Source organism: Trachurus japonicus, chromosome 24 (assembly GCF_045865225.1).
Source record: "Trachurus japonicus isolate A0001 chromosome 24, Traja_1.0".
NCBI lineage: Eukaryota > Metazoa > Chordata > Actinopteri > Carangiformes > Carangidae > Trachurus > Trachurus japonicus.
The window spans coordinates 6,120,515-6,142,487 of record NC_140930.1 but is presented as its reverse complement, the minus strand read 5'-3'; the positions used below and the strand labels follow the sequence as shown (position 1 = coordinate 6,142,487).

Sequence of the window (21,973 nt, the reverse complement as noted above, 5' to 3'; positions counted from 1 at the left end):
AAACAAGATAAAACAAGAAGAAGAAAAAGAAGAAGAAAAAAATCTCTGGCTCATGTTGGCAGAAACTGGTTATTTTGGGTTTTCTATAACATTTCCAAATCAGCCAAACACAGATGAAATAATGACAGGTGGAAACACCGAGCTGCTGGAAGAAACAAACTGGTCAACACCGGCGACGATAATGAAGAAAACTTGGCAGACACAGAAAAAGAAAAACCCAACTAGGGAGTCTTTTCCTTCGTGGAAACCTCTTCTGGTTGCAACAAACAGAATGCAATAAAAAGTTGACATGTCAGCCTGAATTACAGTTTTCTTCTAGCCTGACAGATGCAGTTCACAAGCTCTCTAAGTCTGTGTGTCGTTGAGGGTCACGTCAATGTTTCTGCTGTCTGGTCGGGGCCCCTATAAAGTTAAACCAGATTATAAATATAGATTGTGACCAGGATTAGCTAGAAATTAAGTCTCCCTACAGTCCTTTAAACTGAAGTTTGTATTAATTAAACTACCACAGACTGAACCTGTAACTTTTCAATTTCCTTAGTTGGTATTAACCAAACTTTTCATCAAAAACAGTTCTAGATGTGAACTGTTTCCTAGGGTCATGTAACCACTGTTCCTTTGATGGCAAAGCAAGCCAAACGACTAATGTCACATAAGAAGACACCATGGATTTAGTCCAGTAAAGCTCAATTGCATGTTTTTCTGTTCCTGTTGTCAGACAGCGGAACAAGTATGAAATAAGGACTGAAACCCATTAAGACCACATGTTAACGTTCAGGCCAATTTTAGCTGCTGCTCTGCTGCTAAAATGCTGATTTTGTAACCGCAACGTCATCTGACAGAATTACGAAACATAAATAAAGACAGACAATGTGTTGATTTGGACTATATTTGTTAGTAAAATGATCCGTTAGAGAGAAAGTTACAAGACACTATCTGGTGTACAGTACTAGCAACTCATTACAACTACAACAACAAAAGTTAAAGTTTGTCCAAAAAGTCCCTCAATCTGTTGCAAGGTCTTTGAAAAAGTCCCTAAAGGCATCTGAAGTCAATCATTGACAAAGGGCAATGACCAATGGGGAACTCCAACATTTGGACAATTGTTTCAAGCCACCAAAATGGTCTTGATTAAAGACTCATGAGGTAGGATGAGCGTGTGACTGTCTGTCAACAATGAGAACTCCAAAGAGGATCTGCAAGGGTATCTCATTCTGATTCAACTCAGGCCAACTACCCATGAGGAAAGGTTCAGAGGCCTAGCGCATCGTCAGCTCATGTTCTTGCCAACTGCAAAGGTCAGCCATCACATTTATACAGGTCTGAGGCCATAAGAAAAGGATAAACTGTGGAATCCAAAGGTCTGACACCACTTTCCTTTTGACTTAAATGGGAACAACAGGAATTAAGAATAAAGTCTTATGAGAGAACATTTTTCTAGGAGGTTGAGATCATACCATGATCATGGCAAAGCCCAATTACACAAGTATCTGCTAGGGACAGTGTCCTGAAGGTGGCCTGCTGAAGAGCTGACATTTTGGAATTTGATGGCCAATGGGCTCTCAAACCTACATCCAAACCTTCATTCACCATCATCGATTCTAGGTACTACCCAGCGAGATTTCATAGGAATTCAGAATAGACCTGCCATTCCTTCAAAGGTGCTTCTGCAACGACTCAACTGTGGATGTTTTTTTGGACCTACCCAACTGCCAACTCCAGAGAAACACAATGAAGCAACTCCCTGCCCCATCAGACCTGGCAACGCCCTAGCTGAAAAAGCACAGCCCCTGAGCGGCCCAGTTTAAGCTGCCGACACCATGACCACCAACCACATAAGCAGCAAAACGTGGACTGATTGATGGGTTTACATTTGACGGGTTACAATGCCCCAAGTTTAAACCCCTCCCACCTCTCAGTGGAATCAAAAAGCAAGAAAAAAAGCAAAGTTCTTGCATTTCGGCATGAAAATGGTCCAACTCAAACTCCACCCACTCAGTAAAGCCTTGAAAGCTCAAAACAGGATCATTGCCTTTCGGGTGCATTCAGCTCACATGCATCTGTTAGAGCATGCCACGAGCGCAAGAACAGCACGGTGGGAGCTGGGGTGTGATTGGCAGAGCAAACAGCCATCGTGATTGGTTAACAAAGCCAAAGGGACGCACCTTGGGTTTGGGCGGATCAGTGGTGGGGGCGACTCCCTCTTTGCTTAGCTCCACCCTTTGTTTAGCATCTGGATGAGCGCCCATTCCTTCGGCCGCCATCATCATGGGACCTGAGAGATGAAGATAAAAGCAACGGATTGACTTTTAATCACAAGTATTCTACTGTAGATAAAATCCCAACCACCGTCAACACTAAGGAGTCTGTGGTCACTTTTCAAAATTTCTTTACCTTCACTCATAATGTACATTCTCTCCGCACTAGACACAGTAATAATCTTTCTTTATATTTACCCTTCACCCGCACATCACACCATCAGTTTAATATGACTTACAGAGGTCCTATGTTTTGGAATGGACTACCTCCTTCATTAAGATCCATTTCTTCTTATTCACTTTTTAAAAAGCAGTTAAAAATACATCTCAACTTTTCATGAATTTCCTGCTCTTTCCTCTCTCTCTCTCTCTCTCTCTCTCTTTCGCTCTCTCCATATCCCACATCCTTACTTTGTCTTTTTATGATTTCAATTAATGAATTTTTTGTACCTTATCTCTATTGTCTCTATTTGTTACTGAATCATTTTGCACTTTATCTCTTATTTTTTTCTCATTTCTGTTAATTTTGCTCATATAACGTTGATTATGTCTGCACTTTATCTCATTTTTTTCCTATGTTTATTTGTTAGCCATAGAAATTTGTCTTGTTGTAATTTTTTATAGGGGTGGAACTTATGTACAAGCCAACCGGCTTCATTCCCTCCGTGCACCATTGAATTTAAATGTGTGCTAAATAAATAAACTCTACACTCTAAACTCTACCTGAAGGTGGGGTGTTGTAGGGGGGTCCCTGTGGGGTCATCCTCCCAGAGTTACTGCCTGGTTGCTGGTTGTAGGGACCGGCAGGACCTCCTGGACCTCCAGGGCCCATTCCTCCCATTGGTGCCATGCCCGGGTAGCTGCCCTGCCTGGACGCCGCCGGAGAGAACAAAAAGGGGATTGATCATCACAACGAGATACGATCAACTCATCGAGGTGGCAGCTCACATGCAGAAGTTTACAGTATGCTGAGGAAGAAGAAGACGAAGATTCAAGCCTCAAGGTCACAGAGTCCGTGCAGTTAGAGGAGACAAAGACTCAGCTGAAACATGGCAGAGGGAGAAAGACCTGAAGAGTTTCATATCAACTGTTCTGGTCTTCTCAAGCTGGAGGAAAGATCTCAGTGGAGGGTTAGCATGCTGCCTTGGTCATTTTACTCACTTTGCAATTAAAGATTTAGTCAAAATACTGCCTAACATTGCTTTAATGCCAACTGATCAGTTCAGTTTAACTTACAATCAGCCACTAAACACTTTGGACAACGGATCTTTCAATTGGATGTTTTCATTCATTTTCATTTCAATGGAAATGTGTATTTTTGAGGGTATATAACATATTATCCATCATATAAATGTCTGAATATACCCAGACAGATTCTGTTTATCCTTTTTTTAGTCAATAAGCAGGTTTCTCCCTTATGCCAGCCAGGTGAGCTGATGTTTTTATTTCCTTTTAGTAATACCCAGATGTTTAGAGTTTCAACTGGCTGAGCATAAGTGAAGCTGAAGCAGCTGTGGATATAAGAAGACGTTTTATTTCCTAATCAAGGCACATCAGCAGCAGCAACAGGAGCCACTCTGCAGCCACACAGGAACTGTCGGAGGACATAACAGGAAGTCGTCTGGTTAGTAAAACATCCCATTAACCTCTCAGAGCGCAGCAGAGCCCGACACATGCTCTTGACACAGCTGTATCGATTGAGATCATTTATTTATTTACTTATTGTGAGAATAAACCAACAAAGGCTGTTTGGATGTTCAGTTCATGGGTTTTGTGTATTGTTTAAAGGGACAACGAGGAGTTTCTCCATCGGCAGAACGAAAATTTCCGCAACAATAAAAAAGTCTCACGTTAATGTGATGAATCTACGTTACCCACACTTGTTAATGGGCCCATTTTCGATAAATATATCGTTTTGTCTCTATCGTTATTTTGTTTATTATTAGTGGTGGCGGAAATGCTGGGCGAGCCGACCAGCGTTTCCTTACTTTCGGTTTCGTGGCGAGTCATGAGAATAACGCCGCCAAATCGCCGTTTATGGTCGGAACTACGACGGTATGTGATCGTCTTCCAACCTCTGACTTTAATTCTTGATGAATGAAAACATGAGTCTGTCTTGCGCCGGTCAAAGAAATGTACGGTGCGCGCAGAGGCTCATAAATGTAGTGTGAAAACGCTTCGCTTTTCCAAAACTCCTCGTTGTCCCTTTAACTTTATTTTCAAATTATAGGTTGTCTTTTTAAAAATGTTTTGATATATAGTTCAAAATTACGACTTCACTTAAACGTCTCATCGGGCTGTGTTGTTTCTGGATCTGTCCGGCTCTGGTACCAAACCTACCCATGATGCTCAGGGGGGGTCTGCACAGCATTGGTGCCCTGCTGGGGGCGGTGAGGAGGGTGGGGAAGAGGAGCAGGAGGAGGAGGGTGAGGATGGTGGTGGGGGTGGGGGTGAGGGTGAGGGTGAGGAGAGTGGGGGGGGTGAGGGTGAGGGTGAGGAGAGTGGGAGGGGTGAAGAGTAGGAGAGAGGGCAGCTCGACCCCCGGGCCAGGACTGGTTGTGGTAGACGGGCGACCGAGCGAAGGGCGGCCTGGAGGGACGGAGGGTGGAGGTTGAGAGGCAATAAAAAAGTTTTTGGTTCTTTTTTTTTTTGCTTTGTCGACTCAGCAGCTGCAAACAATCAGGTTGATGTTCAAAGAAACACACACACAGACCTCAGTAATCAGCTAACGACAACTTTTCCCTCTTTCACTCTTTATCAGAGCAGTTCCAGGTCGACTGGGAATGATTTATGGAGAAGGAAACTCACTCCATTTGTTTGCTAAACCTCAATAGTGCAGGTGTTTGAGAAATATCTCCAGGAGTTGAATAAGAAACTGTTTTTTTTTTCTCCTCTCACCATAATCCCTATAGTCGTAGCAGTAGGTTCATTACCTTTAATTATCGGTGCATGTTGTTTTGAGATCGGCGGGCGGGGCAGAGACGTGAGCTGCTCAACACAATGGAAATAAACGCTACAGGTCCCCTGTCCCTCATCAAACTCATCAAATACACAATCCAACAACTCCACAACGCTCTGATGAACAAGTTGTGACCTGCACATTCACCACGCTATGAGATAATCATGAATAATTATGTAACATCACGACACATGAAGCAAATACTCAGAATTACTTTCTCTTTTGAAATCCTTCCGCCCAGCAGTCGTGTCTGGAAAGTAGTTCCGGCAGCATTTGCCTCTAAAACAACTCTGTCTCGTAACATAACATGTTTATCTCATAGTGTGGTGAATGTGCAGGTCACAACTTGTCCACCAGAGCGTTTTGGAGTTGTTGGATTGTGTATTTGATGAGTTTGATGAAGGAAAGTTGGAAATACAGCGCGCCGTGTAGAGTTCTCAAAACAGCTTGCACCGACAATTAAAGGTAATGAACCTACTGCTAAGACTATAGAGATTATGGCAATAGGCGAATTTGCCAAAATGTTGAACTATCCCTTTAACATTTCCTCCAGACTGTGACGTGGCTCCGTCAGGGCTCACCTGCTCTGAGCTGCAGCTGTGGACGCTGACGAGGCGTTGGCACTGGGCCCGGCGTTGGGGCCCACGTCTGGCAGTTTGCGGCCGGCGTTCGGCCCCGGGGGCCTCATGCCCTGGCCGGCGGGCTGCGGCATGCCCGGGGAGGTGGGGGCCATGGTGTTGCCCCCGGCGGGGAAGGGTCGTCCCCCTGCGCCGGGGCCGGGGCCGCGTCCCGCCGGGGTGGAGGGGCCCTGGCCGTGCATCGGACTGCTGGCGTTCAGCCCCAGGCTGTTGGCCAATCCGGGGCCGGGGCCGGGGCCGCTGTAGTTGGCACTGGGGGCCCCGCCGTAGTGGGGGGGCCGGGGGTAGTTACCTGATGAAGGAGAAGTGACACAAGACATTAGACAGGAAGTCAACACAAAATAGCAAACACCCTTTTTAAAGATTTTTTGGTAACACTTTAATTTACAGGCCGTTAATTATGTGATAATATCAAGAAATAACAATTAATTGCATCATAATGTCTAGAAATAGCCCAGAAATAATGGTCAATTTTATAATAGTGTTGAGAAATATAGCCAAGAAATAATGATTGATTGTGTAGAAAAAGCCTAGAAAAATTCTGGCCTTACTTAAAAAAATTAAAAGCATGTGTAATCTTCCGTCTTTATGAAAAACGTGACATTACTATGAAATTGACCGTTATTTCTTGGCTATTTCTTGACATTATCACATAATTATGTAAATTAAAGGGTCACTGATTTTTCTTTAGTCTTTACCTGGGGGTCCATAGGGGCCGTACGAGCTGCCGTGCTGGTAGGAGCCGTGGTGCATGGGCCCCCCCGGTGCTGGGTGAGGGGACATGGGTGGTGCTGACTGCTGGGGGCCGAACTGAGGCCCTGCAGCGCTGCGCTGCATGGAGGGAGGGAAACCTGGAGAACAGAGACAAAGATGTGTTGGGACCACACGTTCATTTTAAGCCACTGAGAGTGTATGGTTGCTGGACTGTTTATTCCTTTAGACTTTCTGAACTTGAGTGTGTACTGTCTATGATTTGTAATAAATGTCCATGAACTAAAGTAGTTGTTCCGTGATTATTTGTGTACATTCTATTGTGACGCTAAAGCTGGTTATCAGGGTCTGTGCTCGACTTTATGCCTTCATATTTGATTGATTATTCTACAAGTGTTTCTTAATCTAAGAGTTTTCTATAATCGAGACTGACAGTTTGGTCATTGATCCCTGATCTCAGGGTGGTGCCCCGCAGTTGTTATTCATTTGTATTAATAATCCAACTATTCTGTTTACTAGTAATCATTAGTCAATAAGTGGTTTTACTACTGATTTAAATCGATAATCCCAAATTTGTTAATTTATCTATTAACCTCAATAATTAATAATTAGTTGACCTGCTTATTGATTATTAATGCTTAATAATTATTGTCAATCACCAAACTTGTGAGGAGAAGGTAGAAGATGGAGAGACGAAGAAGAAAAAACACAACCACGATAAAAGCCAGAAAAGACACACACACACAGACACACTACCTCTGTCCTGAGTCATGGCCGACTGGGAGGGATGAGGACCGACATCTGATCCAGGACCAGAGACCTGGGGGGTCAGCTGACCGCCTGAGACACACGGAGAGTGACGTTAATATGACCGTAAACATCTGGACTCGTGTGTAGGGATGTAACGATTATAGATTTTCTTGGTACGATCATTGTCAGAAAAATAATCATGATTATCATGATTATTATATTCAATAATTTTACAACACTATGAATGTGTAAAATCAAATATACCGTAGTCAAAATATATATTGCATTACCAATATATAAACAAACTAAAGTATCTATAAATATAGGACCAATTATTAATCCTTTAGAGGAAATGTTTGAAGTATTCAAATGTTTGAAGTTTTTTTTTAATCTTTTTTTTTCTTACAAATGAGGCACTAACATTTAAATTCCTACCAGTTCAGTGTTACGTTAGGTAAATTGACATTAACATAATTTAACCCAGTAACTGTGTATTTACCTTTACTCTGGGGTACAAAGTAAGATGGTTATCCCGCAGGTGATGATTAATAACGTTCATAATGTTGCGTAACTTTTTTTACATTCCGTGCGAGTTGCGCTGATTTGCCGACACGGTTCCGACATAATCTTTTTTGGAAAGTGACGGTATTTAGGAGCCTTTACGATTAAATAATTGTGGCATTTGGGGCGGTGCGTGGAGCAGTGGTTAAGGCGGCCGCCCCATGTAGAGGCTACAGTCCTCAACGCAGGCGTCCCCGGATCGAATCCCACGTCGGGCAGACCTTTCCTGCATGTCATTCCCCCTCTCTCTGCTTCGACCTTTCCTGTCTATCTCTACTATGGCTATCAAATAAAAATAGCCCAAAAATATATAGGCTACTAAAAAATAGGGGTGTAACGGTATATGTATTCGTCCCGTGACGTCACGGTACGGGGGTCACGGTTCGGTGCACACAGTCACACGACGAATACGTCTGAATGAATATTTAAAAAAAAAAAAAAAAAAAAGAAAAAAGTCGAGTCCTCACTCCAATCCAGGTGGCGGTAATGAGCCTCGAAGCTGCCTGCAACTGTCATAACAGACGAAGAAGAGAAGTGACGAGAGTGTGAAGTTAGAGGAGGAGAGCTGTCTGCTTCATTCATGTCACGGTGTGTCTTCTATGGTCTTCTCACACGACAGCGGTGGCGGCGGCGGTGACGGCTCGCGACCATAGAAAGCAGCTCGTGACTGGTCGACCGGACAAAGTCCGTCGGCGATGTGTCACGGATGCGCGCTGCGTCGCTAGAAACGCATCAACACGTAGCGCATGTTCACCCGCCTCCCCTCCCTCCTCCCTCCCTCCCTGCCTCATGTCAATCACTCAACTTATCCCGCTGCTTTTAAGCCTCTTGACATAAACACAGACAAGACAAACATCACCAAAGCAACTGGCATCTAGTCTAAATCAACTGTGTAAACCAACATTGATGTTAGTTTCTTGGTTTGTTTTGTTTGTAATAGTTGTCAGTTGTCAAGTGCAAGTTTTTTTCCCTTTAGAATTAATGAATGGCATGATAACACTCCTAATGCACTTGTTTGATTTTATATTATTATTTTTTTTTTTACTTTTATAACACAAGACAGATTTTAGTTTTACATTTAATAGTGTCTGTTGTACCGAAACCGCACCGAACCGTGACCCCTGAACCGAGGTACGTACCGAACCGTGACTTTTGTGTACCGTTACACCCCTACTAAAAAATAATTGTGGCATTTAATACCACGACTAATTGTGAAAACAGGTAATCGTGACATCCCTACTCGTGTGTGTATAAATGAATAGAATAGATCATCATCGTCTTCGTCCTACCTGGTCCGCTGGTGGCGGGGGAGATCGGTGCAGACCGTGATTGGCTGCTGGACCCGGCGGGCGAGGGCGAGGGGGAGGGCGACGGCCCGGTGCGAGCGGCCGGCGGGTGTCGAGGAGAAACGTGGGGGGAGAAGGGAGAACGGGCCGGGGTCCCCTGGTCGCCCTGAGCGCTGCCGGATCCCGACGCCCCCGAACTCACCGCAGCCTCGGTGCCGGTCGGCAAATCATCGATGGAGCCAGACAGGTCCTGGAAAAAACAACACACACACACACACACACACAGATATTCTCTGTTAATCAACTCAGACAATGTTTTATTGTTTAGACTGCTAATCAATCAAGAAGAACACTTTTCTTTTCTTTAAACAAAATCACCCCAAAATTGTTTGTTTGATGGTTTCAGGGTCTCAGCTTGTTGAAATCTATTCACTGGAAAAATAATCAAGAGACTCTGTTTCCCTTGTTGCTGTTTCTGGCTTCAATTCTACAGAACCTGATTTAACTTTTAATTTCACAGAACCACAGTTATGACACTTGGACCATTAATTTTGAACCAGAAACTACTCAATAATATGCCACAGGAAATTGAACATAATAAAATAAAATAAAATATTTTTTTAATTTTAATTTATTTGCCCCATCCTCTCTGTTTTGTTTTTACAGTGAACAATAGTGCAATAATAACACTTTAATTCTTCAGGTCAACGGGTGAGGAGGAGATTTTTTTAATTAACATAAAACAATGTAAGGTTTTGTAGAAATGTAACCCTCCTGTTGTCGACTGGGTCAAGGAAGGATGGAGGGAAAGAAGGGAGGGAGGGAGGGACGAAAGAAAGAAAGAAAGAAAGAAAGAAAGAAAGAAAGAAAGAAAGAAAGAAAGAAAGAAGGGAACAGATTGGGTCAAGGAAGGAAGGGAAAAGAGATGGTGGAAAGAAGGAAGGGAGAAAGGAAGGAGTGGGGAAAGGTGAGGAGGGAGAAGGGAGGAAAGAAAGGAAAGATGCAGGAAGAAAGGATGGAAAGGAGAGAGAGAGGAGGGAGGAAGGAAGGAAGGAAGGAAGGAAGGAAGGAAGGAAGGAAGGAAGGGAGAAAGGTGAGGAGGGAGAAGGGAGGAAAGAAAGGAAGGATGGAGGAAGAAAGGAAGGAAAGGAGAGCGAGAGGAGGGAGGAAGGAAGGAGGGACAGAAGGAAGGGAGGAAAGGAGAGAGAGAGGGGAAGGAAGGAAGGATGGAGGGACAGAAGGAAAGAAGGAAAGAAGGACCAGTCCAACAGATTGGGTCAGTCTGACTCAGGAGGAAAACAAGAGGGTTAAGATTATAAAAGATATATTTCCACTTCCACTCCTCTGTTGTTGTTTTTTTTTCTCCTTTTCTTTCTTTTTAATTTGCAGCTGTTTTTCTGACTCGTCATTTAATGAAACATCACAGCGGCGGCTTCGTCCATGACTTCACCGTCGCGCTCACAGGACGATCATTGACTATTCTTCAGCGACGCCTCATAAACGCCTCGATCGGCGGTGGAGCGAACGGCTCAGCTGGAGGACGCCGACGCTAACCGTCCAACACCAACATGGAAACTCAGACCCGACCTCAGAGAGGATGAACCTGACAGAGTGACTTTCAAACATCATTAAAGGGATAGTTCAACATTTTGGCAAATTGGCCCATTGCAATAATTGCTATGGTCATAGCAGTAGGTTTGTTACCTTTAATTGTCGGTGCAAGCTGTTTTTAGAACGGAGGAGCAGAGCCGTGAGCTGCTCAGAGCTACACTACGGAGGCTCATGGGATTTCTTGGTTTCCCTCATCAAACTCATCAAATACACAATCCAACAACTCCAAAACGCTCTGGTGGACAAGTTGTGACCTGCACATTCACCACGCTATGAGATAATAACACAACGTTACCAGACAGAGTTGTTTTAGAGGGAAATTCATGCAAAACCGCTGATGCGCGTTACCGTTGGGGGCAGTTTTTCATCAAGCAGTCTCTGCATTTCCCTCTAAAACAACTCTGTCTGGTAACGTTGTGTTATTATCTCATAGCGTGGTGAATGTGCAGGTCACAACTTGTCCACCAGAGCGTTGTGGAGTTGTTGGATTGTGTATTTGATGAGTTTGATGAGGGAAACCAAGAAATTCCATTAGCCTCTGTAGCGTAGCTCTGAGCAGCCAAAATGTTGAACTATCCCTTTAAAGTTAGAAAACCTGCTGCTCTGTGTGACGGGGCCGTTGTATTTCAGATCTCTCTCCTCTCCTCTGCTTGTCCAGCTGTAGAAACCCAAACCGCTTCCAAACCACAGATGTTGTGGTGTGGACGTACGACTCTCCTCACTTTTACATTTCCAACAATGTGTGTGGGTTTTTTTTTTTTTCTACTTTGTGTGTGTGTGTGTGTGTGTGTGTGTGTGTGTGTTGGCCCGTGAAAGACGCCTGCTACCCTACGTGACCCTGAAGCTGCAGCCAGATGCAGCGATTGTGCAGATGAGGATCGACCCGAGTGCGGAGCAGATACACTTATTGTAAATTATCCATCAGTTTATTACAGTCACCGTGGGAATTTTCTTTTCTTTCTCTTTTTTTTTCTTTTACGGACAATTATAAAGATTGATCGTCCGACCGACCGACCGACCGACCGACCAGACTCTGGCGGAGTGGACGCCGGTCTCTGGAGCGGCTCCACGGCCCGCTGGGCTTTTAAAGACCAGGAGGAAAAAAGATGGAAAGAACAAAAAAAAAACACACACACAGACTGACAGAAAGAAGGAAAAAGGTTTCAGCTGTGAAACAACACACAGTTTGAGTTTCAACGACTTCACCCCCCCAACCTCCTCCTCCTCCTCCTCCAACATCTCCACGCTCCCGAGCAGCTCCGGTGATTTATGGTCACAATTACTGTGTTTCATTAAAACCTCACAGTCTCTAATTTGATGAATAGAGTTTTTCCGGCCTCATCGCTCATTCACACTTTTCTCTGCAGAGCGAAGGAGGACGAACACGAGAACAGAACAGACGTCTCTTTATGTTTCCTTTAAAATTAAATAAAAAAATTTAAAAAACACGCACAAACTGAACTTTGAGTAACGTGAATCGTCAGTTCGTCACATCGCTCTCCGTCATCGCTGCTCCCAGACAGACGTCACCCAAACCTCAGGAGGAACGAGGGAGGAACTGGGACTGTTGTTGTTTACTTTTTAATTTCAACACAATGAACACAACAACAAAAACAAAAGGACGACAGGTTCCTGATCATTTCCTCCTGTAAAAAATCTGTAATACCACGAAACCAAGATTTTTTTTCCCCCTGCAGGTTTTTATTTGAAGAACTTTGTGTGAGGAAGACGACAGTGGAAGGAAATACAGTTAACTTAAACCCTCCTGTTGTTCGTCTGTTCCCTTCCTCCATCCTTCCTTCTTTCCACAATCCTTTTCCCTTTCCTTCTTCTTCCTTCCTCCTTTGATCCAATTGACCTGATCTGTTCCCTCCCTCCCTCCATCTTTCTCTCCTCCCTTCTTTCCCTTCCTCCTTTTTCTTCCTTCCTTGAACAAATCTGTTCCCTCCATCCATCTTTCCTTCCTTCTTTCCACAAACCTTTTCCCTCCCTTACTTCTTTTCCTTCTTCCTTTCTTGAATGAATCTGTCCCCTCCCTCCATCTTTTCCTTCCCTCTTTCCACAATCCTTTTTCCCTCCCTTCCTTTTTGACCCAATTGACCCAATCTGTTCCCTCCCGCCTTCTATCTTTACTTCCTTTTCCCCTTCCTTCTTTCCTCCCATCTTTCCCTTCGTCCTTCCTTCCTTCCTTCTTTCCTTCACCCAGGTCAGGAGGACAACGGGAGTTAAAATAAATAAGTCAGAGAGAGTTAGAATAAAAAAAACTAAATCTTAAGTAAAAGCTTAAATGAGATTTGATCCACTTGGTCCAAATATGATAAAATGTTCTAATTATTCTGAACTTTGTGTTTCATAAAAAAAAAAAAGATTGAAGGTAAATCATGCTTTAACTTTTTAAAGGTTTGATGAAAAAGTCTTTTGTCTTTGTTCCTGTGCCTTTGGTATTGAAGTGCAGCTCTTCTTCTTCTTTTTCTTCTTTTCTTCTGGTCTCGGTGACGGTTGAATGGAAAATTAAAAGAGAAGCATCTGTGATGTTTAGGGATCAGTCGGTCTTCAGGCTGGAGGAGGATTCAACATCAAGAGAAAACTGACGACCCCAAGTCCAGAGCTTCAACGAAGGAGGATGGAGATAATAAGAATAAGAAGAATGAGAATGATAAAAAAAAATTAAAAAAAAACACTGACGCATCATTTTCTGCCAGAAAAAAAAAACAACTGAAAACCCTGAAGTGTTCAATCAGCTGAGAGACGGAGAGAGAGAGAGAGAGAGAGAGAGGATAAAGCTGAGGGAACATCTGGGAGCCGTCCAACACTTTCATTATCTGAGATGTGACAAAGAACAAAAGGATCGAGAAGAAAAGAAAGAAAAAAAAACTGCCAAAGAACAATTAAGTCAGTGAGAGAGAGAGAGAGAGAGAGAGAGAGAGAGAGATGAGGAGGGAGGATGAGAGGCAGGTGATGGCACGATGCCAGCCCGTTGCCATGGCAGCAGCCGACGCCAATTAAGGTGAGTGACAGGTAGGTGAGGGAGTCGGGTCACTCTAAAACACAGAGAGAGTCTTAATACGTCTGATACAGTGAAGCGAGACCAATAATCAATCAATCAATCAATCAATAGATTCTCTAATCCATTTATCGATTTTGTTTTTTTTACCTGCTTTATATGATTTTACTTGTTTTGAATAACCTTTATTGTTCCTTCAGTTCCTTTATGAGCCTATTGTTACCACAGTTTTCACATTAATGACGTCGACGAGCGGTTAATTATTGATTAACGTGACTGACGGTTCGATTACCGCTCTACGGTGTGTGTGTGTGTGTGTGTGTGTGTGTTTTGCTGCCTTGCTCAGAGGCACAACAACACCACTGTGTGTGTGTTTTTATAAGAGACTGACGACGACTGAAGATTCAACTGTGACAGAAAGAAATAAATTCATAAAGATGAAGGAGGGAAGGAGGGAAGGAAGGATGGAGGGATGAGACAACAGAGAGGACGAGAGAGACAAGAGAAGGTGACATAAATGAAGGAGGAGGAGGAGGAGGAATGAGAGCAGAGAAAAAAAGAGAGGAAAGAGAAGAGGAGGGAGGGAGTCAAAGAGATGGATGGAGAAAAGACGAAAGGAAGGAATGAGAGGGAGGAGAGACAGAAAAAGAGGAGGGTAAGGAAACGAAGAGGAGAAAAAAGGAGAGAGAAAGTCTGAGAAGAAGAAGGGAGGAAAAAGAGGAGAGAAACACTGCACTGAAATCTCCCATCTGCCCCTGGGCCTGGGACCAGCCAATCAGAGCGCGGCAACCCATCCTCCCGCCCCCCTCGCCATGCCAACAGCTCGGCCAATCAGCTGCCTCGCTGCCACACAGTCTAATTATAAAGAGTGAGCTGCAGAGAGAGAGAGAGAGAGCAAGCGTTTCTCTGCAGCCTCGCTCACCCTTCTTCTCCTCCTTCACCTGCTCTACCTGTTCTCCTTCACTTCCTCTTTTTCTCCTCTAACCGCCCCGTGCTTGTCTTCCCTCCACCTCCTGCTGTTTTCCCCCCTCCTTCCTTCCTTCCTTCCTTCATCTCATCCCCCCTTTTCCTCTTCTCTATTCTGCCTCATGTCTCTCTGTTCTCTCCTTCATCTCCTCTTCCCTTCTTCCTCCTCTATTCCACCCCTCACTCTCACTTCCTGCTTTCTTACTCACCCTCCATACTTCTCCTTTTCCTCCTACTTTCACCTCCTCTTTTCTTTCTCTCTCTCTCTCATTCAAATCCTCCTCAGTTTCCTCGTATTACCTCATCTTCCTCCTCCTCCTCCTCTTTCACTCTCCTTCCTTCATCATTTTATCTTTCTCTTTTGCACTCTATTCTTTCTCCTCCTCCTCCTAATTTCTCCCCTCTGTTCTTCTTTCTATCCTCCTCCTCCTCCTCTTTTGTTTCTCCCTCTCTTCCTCACTGTGTGTTTGCGGTGAATCTGAATATCAAACTGTTTGTAACTTTTCCTCTGTGTCTCATTCATCCTGTTGTGATGGTCGTCTATGAAAACCGATCGCAGCTGATTCAGAAACGTTTGTGGACACTTTGACTAAACGTGAATAAATATAGAAAACAAATAAATAAATAAAATAAATAAATAAATATATAAATAAATAAAAAGGGAGCTCATGCTGTAGCCCACAGTGCGAGTGAGTGACTGGCTCCATGGCAGCATTGTTGTCCATATTTGTTCATCTGTTGAAGGCTCATGGGAACTCATTGGTTTAAAAAAGAACCGAGTTAAAATAAATGTGACAAATCACATTAATACAAGTTTTTTTCATGATGCATTATTTATGGACTTTTTATGTCATCCGTTTTATTTTTATATTCCTCTACATTCAAACAGAGAAGAAATCTGCAAAGCATACTGTACAACACAGTGATAAAGTCAATTTAGTGTTATTTCATGTTCATATTTTATTATAATGACTGTTTTATGCTGCTTTCACTCTTTTTATTTGACTATTTATTCATTTATTTCATTGTTGTTTCTTTGGCAATCTGTTTTTTTTTTGACTAACGATTGAATAATGGTGTTGAAAAAAGGGCTGTTGGGGAAAATATATCACTGTTATTGTTAAACTGATGATGTCCTCTGTGCTGCTTCAATGCCAAACGACACCATGAGCGACGATCAATAAACCAACATCCAAATAATCATTTTAGCTATAAGAACTAAAAAAAAACTAAACTAAATTATAAACACTAAACGATCTCAGAGTCACCGAGTCTGAAGTGAAGTTATTAAAGAGTCCGTGAGGCGTTCGGGTGCAGCAGCTGATGATGATTTCTGCTGATTTTTTTACTTTCCCTTCCTGCAACAGAGCCCCCCGTCTCCCCCCTCCCTCCGCCTGTTGCCATGGCAACTGCATCAGCACCCTGACTTCAAAGAGGAGGCACAGAAAAGAGAACGACAGGGAGAAGGGGGAAGGAAAAAAAGAGAGAGAGAGAGAGAGAGAGAGAGAGGGAGAGGGGGAGTGAAAGAGGACGGGATCAAGATAACAGTGAGAGAAGGGGAAAGGAGTGAAAGAGGGAATGAAGATGAAGGTGAAGGTGAAGAGACGGAGGGAGAGGTGAAAAAAAGAGAGGAACAGATAGAGAGAAAGAGGAGCGTTCACCGTCAGAGCTGAAGGAGATTTCATTCAAGCAGCTATAAAATGTTTCCTGAAGGTTTTTCCTCTCAGAGTGAAGGTGCCTGGAAAACACTCGGCACATCGCTGATTTATTTACACTGAGTTCATCACATTCACACGGAGTACCCCAGGGCTCCGTCATCGGGCCTCTAGTGTTTATCGATATCAGGGTTTCTACAGGTACCAGCAAATCTAGTTTAATGCTTTTTAATGCCATTTCAAACATTTTTAAAGGGATAGTTCAACATTTTGGCAAATTGGCCCATTGCCATAATCCCTATAGTCATAGCAGTAGGTTCGTTACCTTTAATTGTCGGTGCAAGCTGTTTTTAGAACGGCGGAGCAGAGCCGTGAGCTGCTCAGAGCTACGCTACGGAGGCTCATGGGATTTCTTGGTTTCCCTCATCAAACTCATCAAATACACAATCCAACAACTCCACAACGCTCTGGTGGACAAGTTGTGACCTGCACATTCACCACGTTATGAGATAATAATGTAAAGTTACCACACAGAGTTGTTTTAGAGGTAAATTCATGCAAAACCGCTGATGCGTGTTCCTGTCTGGGCAGTTTTTCATCAAGCAGTCTCTGTATTTACCTCTAAAACGACTCTGTCTCGTATTGTCTGTTATTATCTCAGGGTTTCCCGCAGCGCTTTCCTGTTAAGGCGGCTGCCTTAACAACAAAGAGCTGCCACCTAAACTAACGTCTTTAAAAAAATAAAAATGTAGCGATATTCGCCCCGAAGTCACTTATATAAGCAGCTCACAACAGACAGGGAAACTTCAGAGAAAGTGCGGTCCGAGCGGAGCTGAAAACCAGCGGTAAACATCCTTTAAATGTAAACAACAGCAGCTCGGTGTCGAGTCGAGCCGCTACAGCGTCATTATTTCAGTTGCGTGGCCGCGGCCGACACGGATCGACCCAGCAGGAAGCATCAGGCGCTCGGAGCGTGATACCTGCGAGGCTCGGCCTGAGGGGAAAGAGGACGCCGTCATTATCGGCAACAACGACGACGACGAGGACAACGATGAGGACGAGGAGCAGCTGCAGACAGCAGGGAGGGTCTGAAACATGTTCAATCTGTCACACAGTCAGAGGCTGAATCACGACCACGGAGCCTGACACAACAAACAACTCTTGCTTCTATATTATGTCGCTCCATCTGTTGCTTTTCACCCCTTTATGATCTGTTGCTTTGTCAGAATCAGGGCAGAGACAAAGCAGCTTCAGAGGACCGACTCTAAATAAAGTTGGCTGACACGTCTGAGGGAGAAAACCGTCTGGCCACATGTGACGGATTTCAAAATAAAAGCCCTTTCATTTGACAGCGCTAGTGGACGGGGCTGTCAACTTTAGATTTCTCACATGGTTCAATTATATGAAGAAGATTTTCTCGCCAACGACATTAACGAAGCAGATGTTCCTGCACTAGAGTTTGCAGAAAGACGGATAGTATTTAAAGGGACAACGAGGAGTTTTGGAAAAGCGAAGCGTTTTCACACTACATGAGCCTGCGCGCGCACCGTGAAATTCTTTGACCGGCGCAAGACAGACTCTGGTTTCCTTCATCAAGAATTAAAGTCAGAGGTTCGAAGACGATCACATACCGTCGTAGTTCCGACCATAAACGGCGATTCGGCGGCGTTATTCTCATGACTCGCCGCAAAACCGAAAGTAAGGAAACGCTGGTCGGCTCAACCAGCATTTCCACCACCACTAATAATAACAAAATAACGATAGAGACAAAACGATATATTTATCGAAAATGGGCCCATTAACAAGTGTGGGTAACGTAGATTCATCCACATTAACGTGAGACTTTTTTATTGTTGCGGAATTATTCGTTCTGCCGATGGAGAAACTCCTTGTTGTCCCTTTAAATATTTCCATGTGCTGTTGCGTCCGGACTCACCGGCAGGCTGGACGGTCTCTCCTGTTGGCTCAGACCCATCTCCTCGTGGTTTGGTTTCCCAGGAGTCATAGCGGCAGACTGGCCACGCCCTCCGTACGCCTCCTGCGGCACCTCCTGCATCAAGACAGACGGACGAATAAAGTTTTTTAATAAAACCAAACACTCAAGAGCTCTCACCCGTCAGATCCTGAGTTTACTATCTATGAAAAAACAAAACAATTTCACCTCAGCGTCCATTTAACTGCTGCTCTGGAGGCTTTAACCACATCACAAGGTATAAAGGGATAGTTCAACATTTTGGAAAATTAGCCCATTGCCATAATCCCTATAGTCATAGCAGTAGGTTCGTTACCTTTAATTGTCGGTGCAAGCTATTTTTAGAACGGCGGAGCAGAGCCGCGAGCTGCTCAGAGCTACGCTACGGAGGCTCATGGGATTTCTTGGTTTCCCTCATCAAACTCATCAAATACACAATCCAACAACTCCAAAACGCTCTGGTGGACAAGTTGTGACGTGCACATTCACCACACTATGAGATAATAACAGAACGTTACCAGACAGAGTTGTTTTAGAGGGAAATGCAGAGACGGCTTGATGAAAAACTGTCCCTGAAGGCAACGCGCATCAGCGGTTTCACATGAATTTCCCTCTAAAACAACTCTGTCTGGTAACGTTGTGTTATTATCTCATAGCGTGGTGAATGTGCAGGTCACAACTTGCCAAAACGTTGAACTATCCCTTTAACAACAAACTGGTGCTGGGTTTGAAATCAATGTGGCTGTGTGTGGTGCTTGAAATAAGAAGGTATAAGCAAGATTTTCAGACACAGGTAAACCCATGAATAAAACCAGATTGACAGCTTTTCCAGTTTACTTTTCTGTTTGGGCTGAAAACACGACTGAATGTTGAAAAAGAGTCGAGCTGTTACCTGTTGTTCAAAAGGTAAAACAGATCTGTTGTGTCTCATTGCCTTGTTGGTGCTTCAGTGAAAATGTCAGAGCCTCTGTGTGAGACGTTTCCATCAGTGACTGTGTGTTTTTAAAACTTATTTCAAGGCTGCAGCTCACTCTTTCATCCCAGAGCGCAGCCTTCGAACATCCAATCCTTTGACTGACCAGTTCTGGCACAAGACCTTTCAAAACACTTTTTATAAATGAGAAACATGTACAACTTTTTTTTTTTTAAAGAAACTCAAACTAAGCCGCAATAATGCACAAAAAAAATCCAGATGACAAAACCACTGTTTGCCTTTCTGACACCATTTGATATCAGTGTTTGGTAACTGACTGAAAAACATCAGTCTACTTGTCCAGTTGCAACAGAACAGCATTTCCTCTGAACGTCTTCTGTCTTTTATCAGATAACTGCGGTCGCTGCCTCACAGTTAGGAGGTAACAAGACTTTTGCGAATCATTGCCAGGGAGCATTAAACAGTAAGCACGAATGCAAGTTGACACATGGCGCCACATCATTAAACGCCACTGGCCCCGCTAACACGAGTCAGCTCTGTGGAAAGACGGCTATTTATTCCTCACATCAGTGCATCCTCACTACACCTTCAGTCTGTGTACAATGTGTCCACTGTGTGCTATAGGTCACATGTGGCGTCCCTCATATTACCGGCTGTGGAGTTTGTAATTACTGCAGTGGATCCGTTCGAATGCACAACAAGACACTTCTGCAGCTTCTCTGGGAGACCGAGCTGGTCTCCAGAATGAGGCAGGGACAGGAGGAACACGACTAAAGTTGGACTGTAACAACGGGACCAATTCAATTAGACGCCCTGAGGAGTCCAACAAACCTCTGCTCTGCTGTCAATACAACCTCAGGCTAACACAATTATACCCAAAAGACAATGAAGTGAACAAACAAACCAACTAAGACGGAGCAGACAGACTAAACAAGCTGATAAACCAATTAACCAATTAAAGGATCTGATTGGCTCCTGACAGGCTCGTCCACACTCTGCACTTTAATCTATCAAGCTCTAAAAAAAACAACAATGGCGGAGTCTAGGGCTGTCAGAATTCGAATTATTTTAAAGGGACAGTTCAACATTTTGGCAAATTGGCCCATTGCCATAATCCCTATAGTCATAGCAGTAGGTTCGTTATACCTTTAATTGTCGGTGCAAGCTATTTTTAGAACGGCGGAGCAGAGCCGTGAGCTGCTCAGAGCTACGCTACGGAGGCTCATGGGATTTCTTGGTTTCCCTCATCAAACTCATCAAATACACAATCCAACAACTCCAAAACGCTCTGGTGGACAAGTTGTGACCTGCACATTCACCACGCTATGAGATAATAACACAACGTTACCAGACGGAGTTGTTTTAGAGGGAAATTCATGCAAAACAGTTGATGCGCGTTCCCGTCGGGAGCAGTTTTTCGGCAAGTAGTCTCTGCATTTGGGATTATGGCAATGGGCCAATTTGCCAAAATGTTGAACTATCCCTCTAAGTGTGTTGCAAATGTTACATAACATTTGGTTGATTTGGTTAAATGCCCTTTAGTGGACGCGGGACGTAATAATAAGGTGTTATAGGTGGATATAATGAGCTAAAAAAAACAAAAAACATTAAAAACTCTAATATAATTCAAATATTTAACATAAGAAGCGTTAGAAATTCAAATCTGATTTGGGGCCCTAGCGGAGTCCCAAATCAGGGGCAGCTTCCTTCAAGGCTTCAAGAAATGTGTCGTCCTTTTCCTGCCAACATATCCCAAGATTCCTTGTGGCCCAGAAAGCAAACAACGCCTGAGGATGACCCTTTGCAATGTGACTGTTCAACAGCCAATGGCACAACTGTTAGATGGTAATATGATATGATTGGAAATACAACGACAGAGACACCGCTACAGCCAAAAATTAGCCAAAAATTCTCCGTAGGCGCCAATCATGGACTACGGCAACAATGAAGGGCCACACCTTCACAGATCGCGTCCACTAGGCAATGAAGCCACTGAATTAGGGCACAGGACGACAGAGCTTCTACACCAGCAGATAAAACACGATCGTCTTGGGTTTCGATCAACTTTATTTCTGCTGATGCTTCTCAGGAGTCGGCTCATCAACTGCTTTGGGATTGGCGGCATCACCAATAAACAACGCTGCGTGATTTAGGACCAGACTGGACGGGTGGTGCTGGAGTTATTACACCATATTAACATGTTCCTGTTGGCTCAGACCGGTCAGGCGTCCCGGTGTGATCCAGTGCAGCTGGAGAGAGTTTTGCCTTTAACCGTCTATGAAGGTGAAATCAGCGAGAAACTGTGTGCTGGTCTGGTCTGCAGCCTTCACCGAGGGCACTTTCTCTTTCTCTCCCATCGCTCTCTCGCAGAGTTAATTAAGGCCGTCAGAGCAGCGGCGTCTCGGGGGAAATCCTGCTTTGTGTTACTGTGATTGGACTTCCTTCAATGTTCCCCACACACGGCGGCAACCTGACAGTTTCACCTGCATATTGATTATATTAAGCCCGCGCCGTCCCCTAGGTGTATTTTTGGTCTGCGCCGGACTCGGTCTTCACAACAACCTTGACAAGTTCTACATCGCTGTAAAGCTCAGAGTCTCCTTGTTCTGTCTGTGCAAAAACATTTCAGGATACTCACATCACTGCGGTTTGGATCCGTTCATAAGGG

The 21,973-nt window shown here is 44.0% G+C and overlaps 1 protein-coding gene across 1 annotated transcript in view; it reads right to left on the bottom strand.

The window, feature by feature from the left end:
* LOC146961234 (AT-rich interactive domain-containing protein 1B-like) overlaps positions 1–21,973 on the bottom strand; it is a 64,970-nt gene that overhangs the window by 20,666 nt on the left and 22,331 nt on the right. The window contains exons 4-11 of the mRNA XM_085771690.1: positions 18,336–18,449; positions 9,167–9,413; positions 7,323–7,406; positions 6,554–6,706; positions 5,799–6,147; positions 4,599–4,847; positions 2,982–3,127; positions 2,166–2,275 (exon numbers count right to left, since the gene is read on the bottom strand). Coding sequence (XP_085627816.1) covers positions 2,166–2,275; positions 2,982–3,127; positions 4,599–4,847; positions 5,799–6,147; positions 6,554–6,706; positions 7,323–7,406; positions 9,167–9,413; positions 18,336–18,449 — 1,452 coding nt within the window. The remainder of the gene's footprint in view (positions 1–2,165; positions 2,276–2,981; positions 3,128–4,598; positions 4,848–5,798; positions 6,148–6,553; positions 6,707–7,322; positions 7,407–9,166; positions 9,414–18,335; positions 18,450–21,973) is intronic.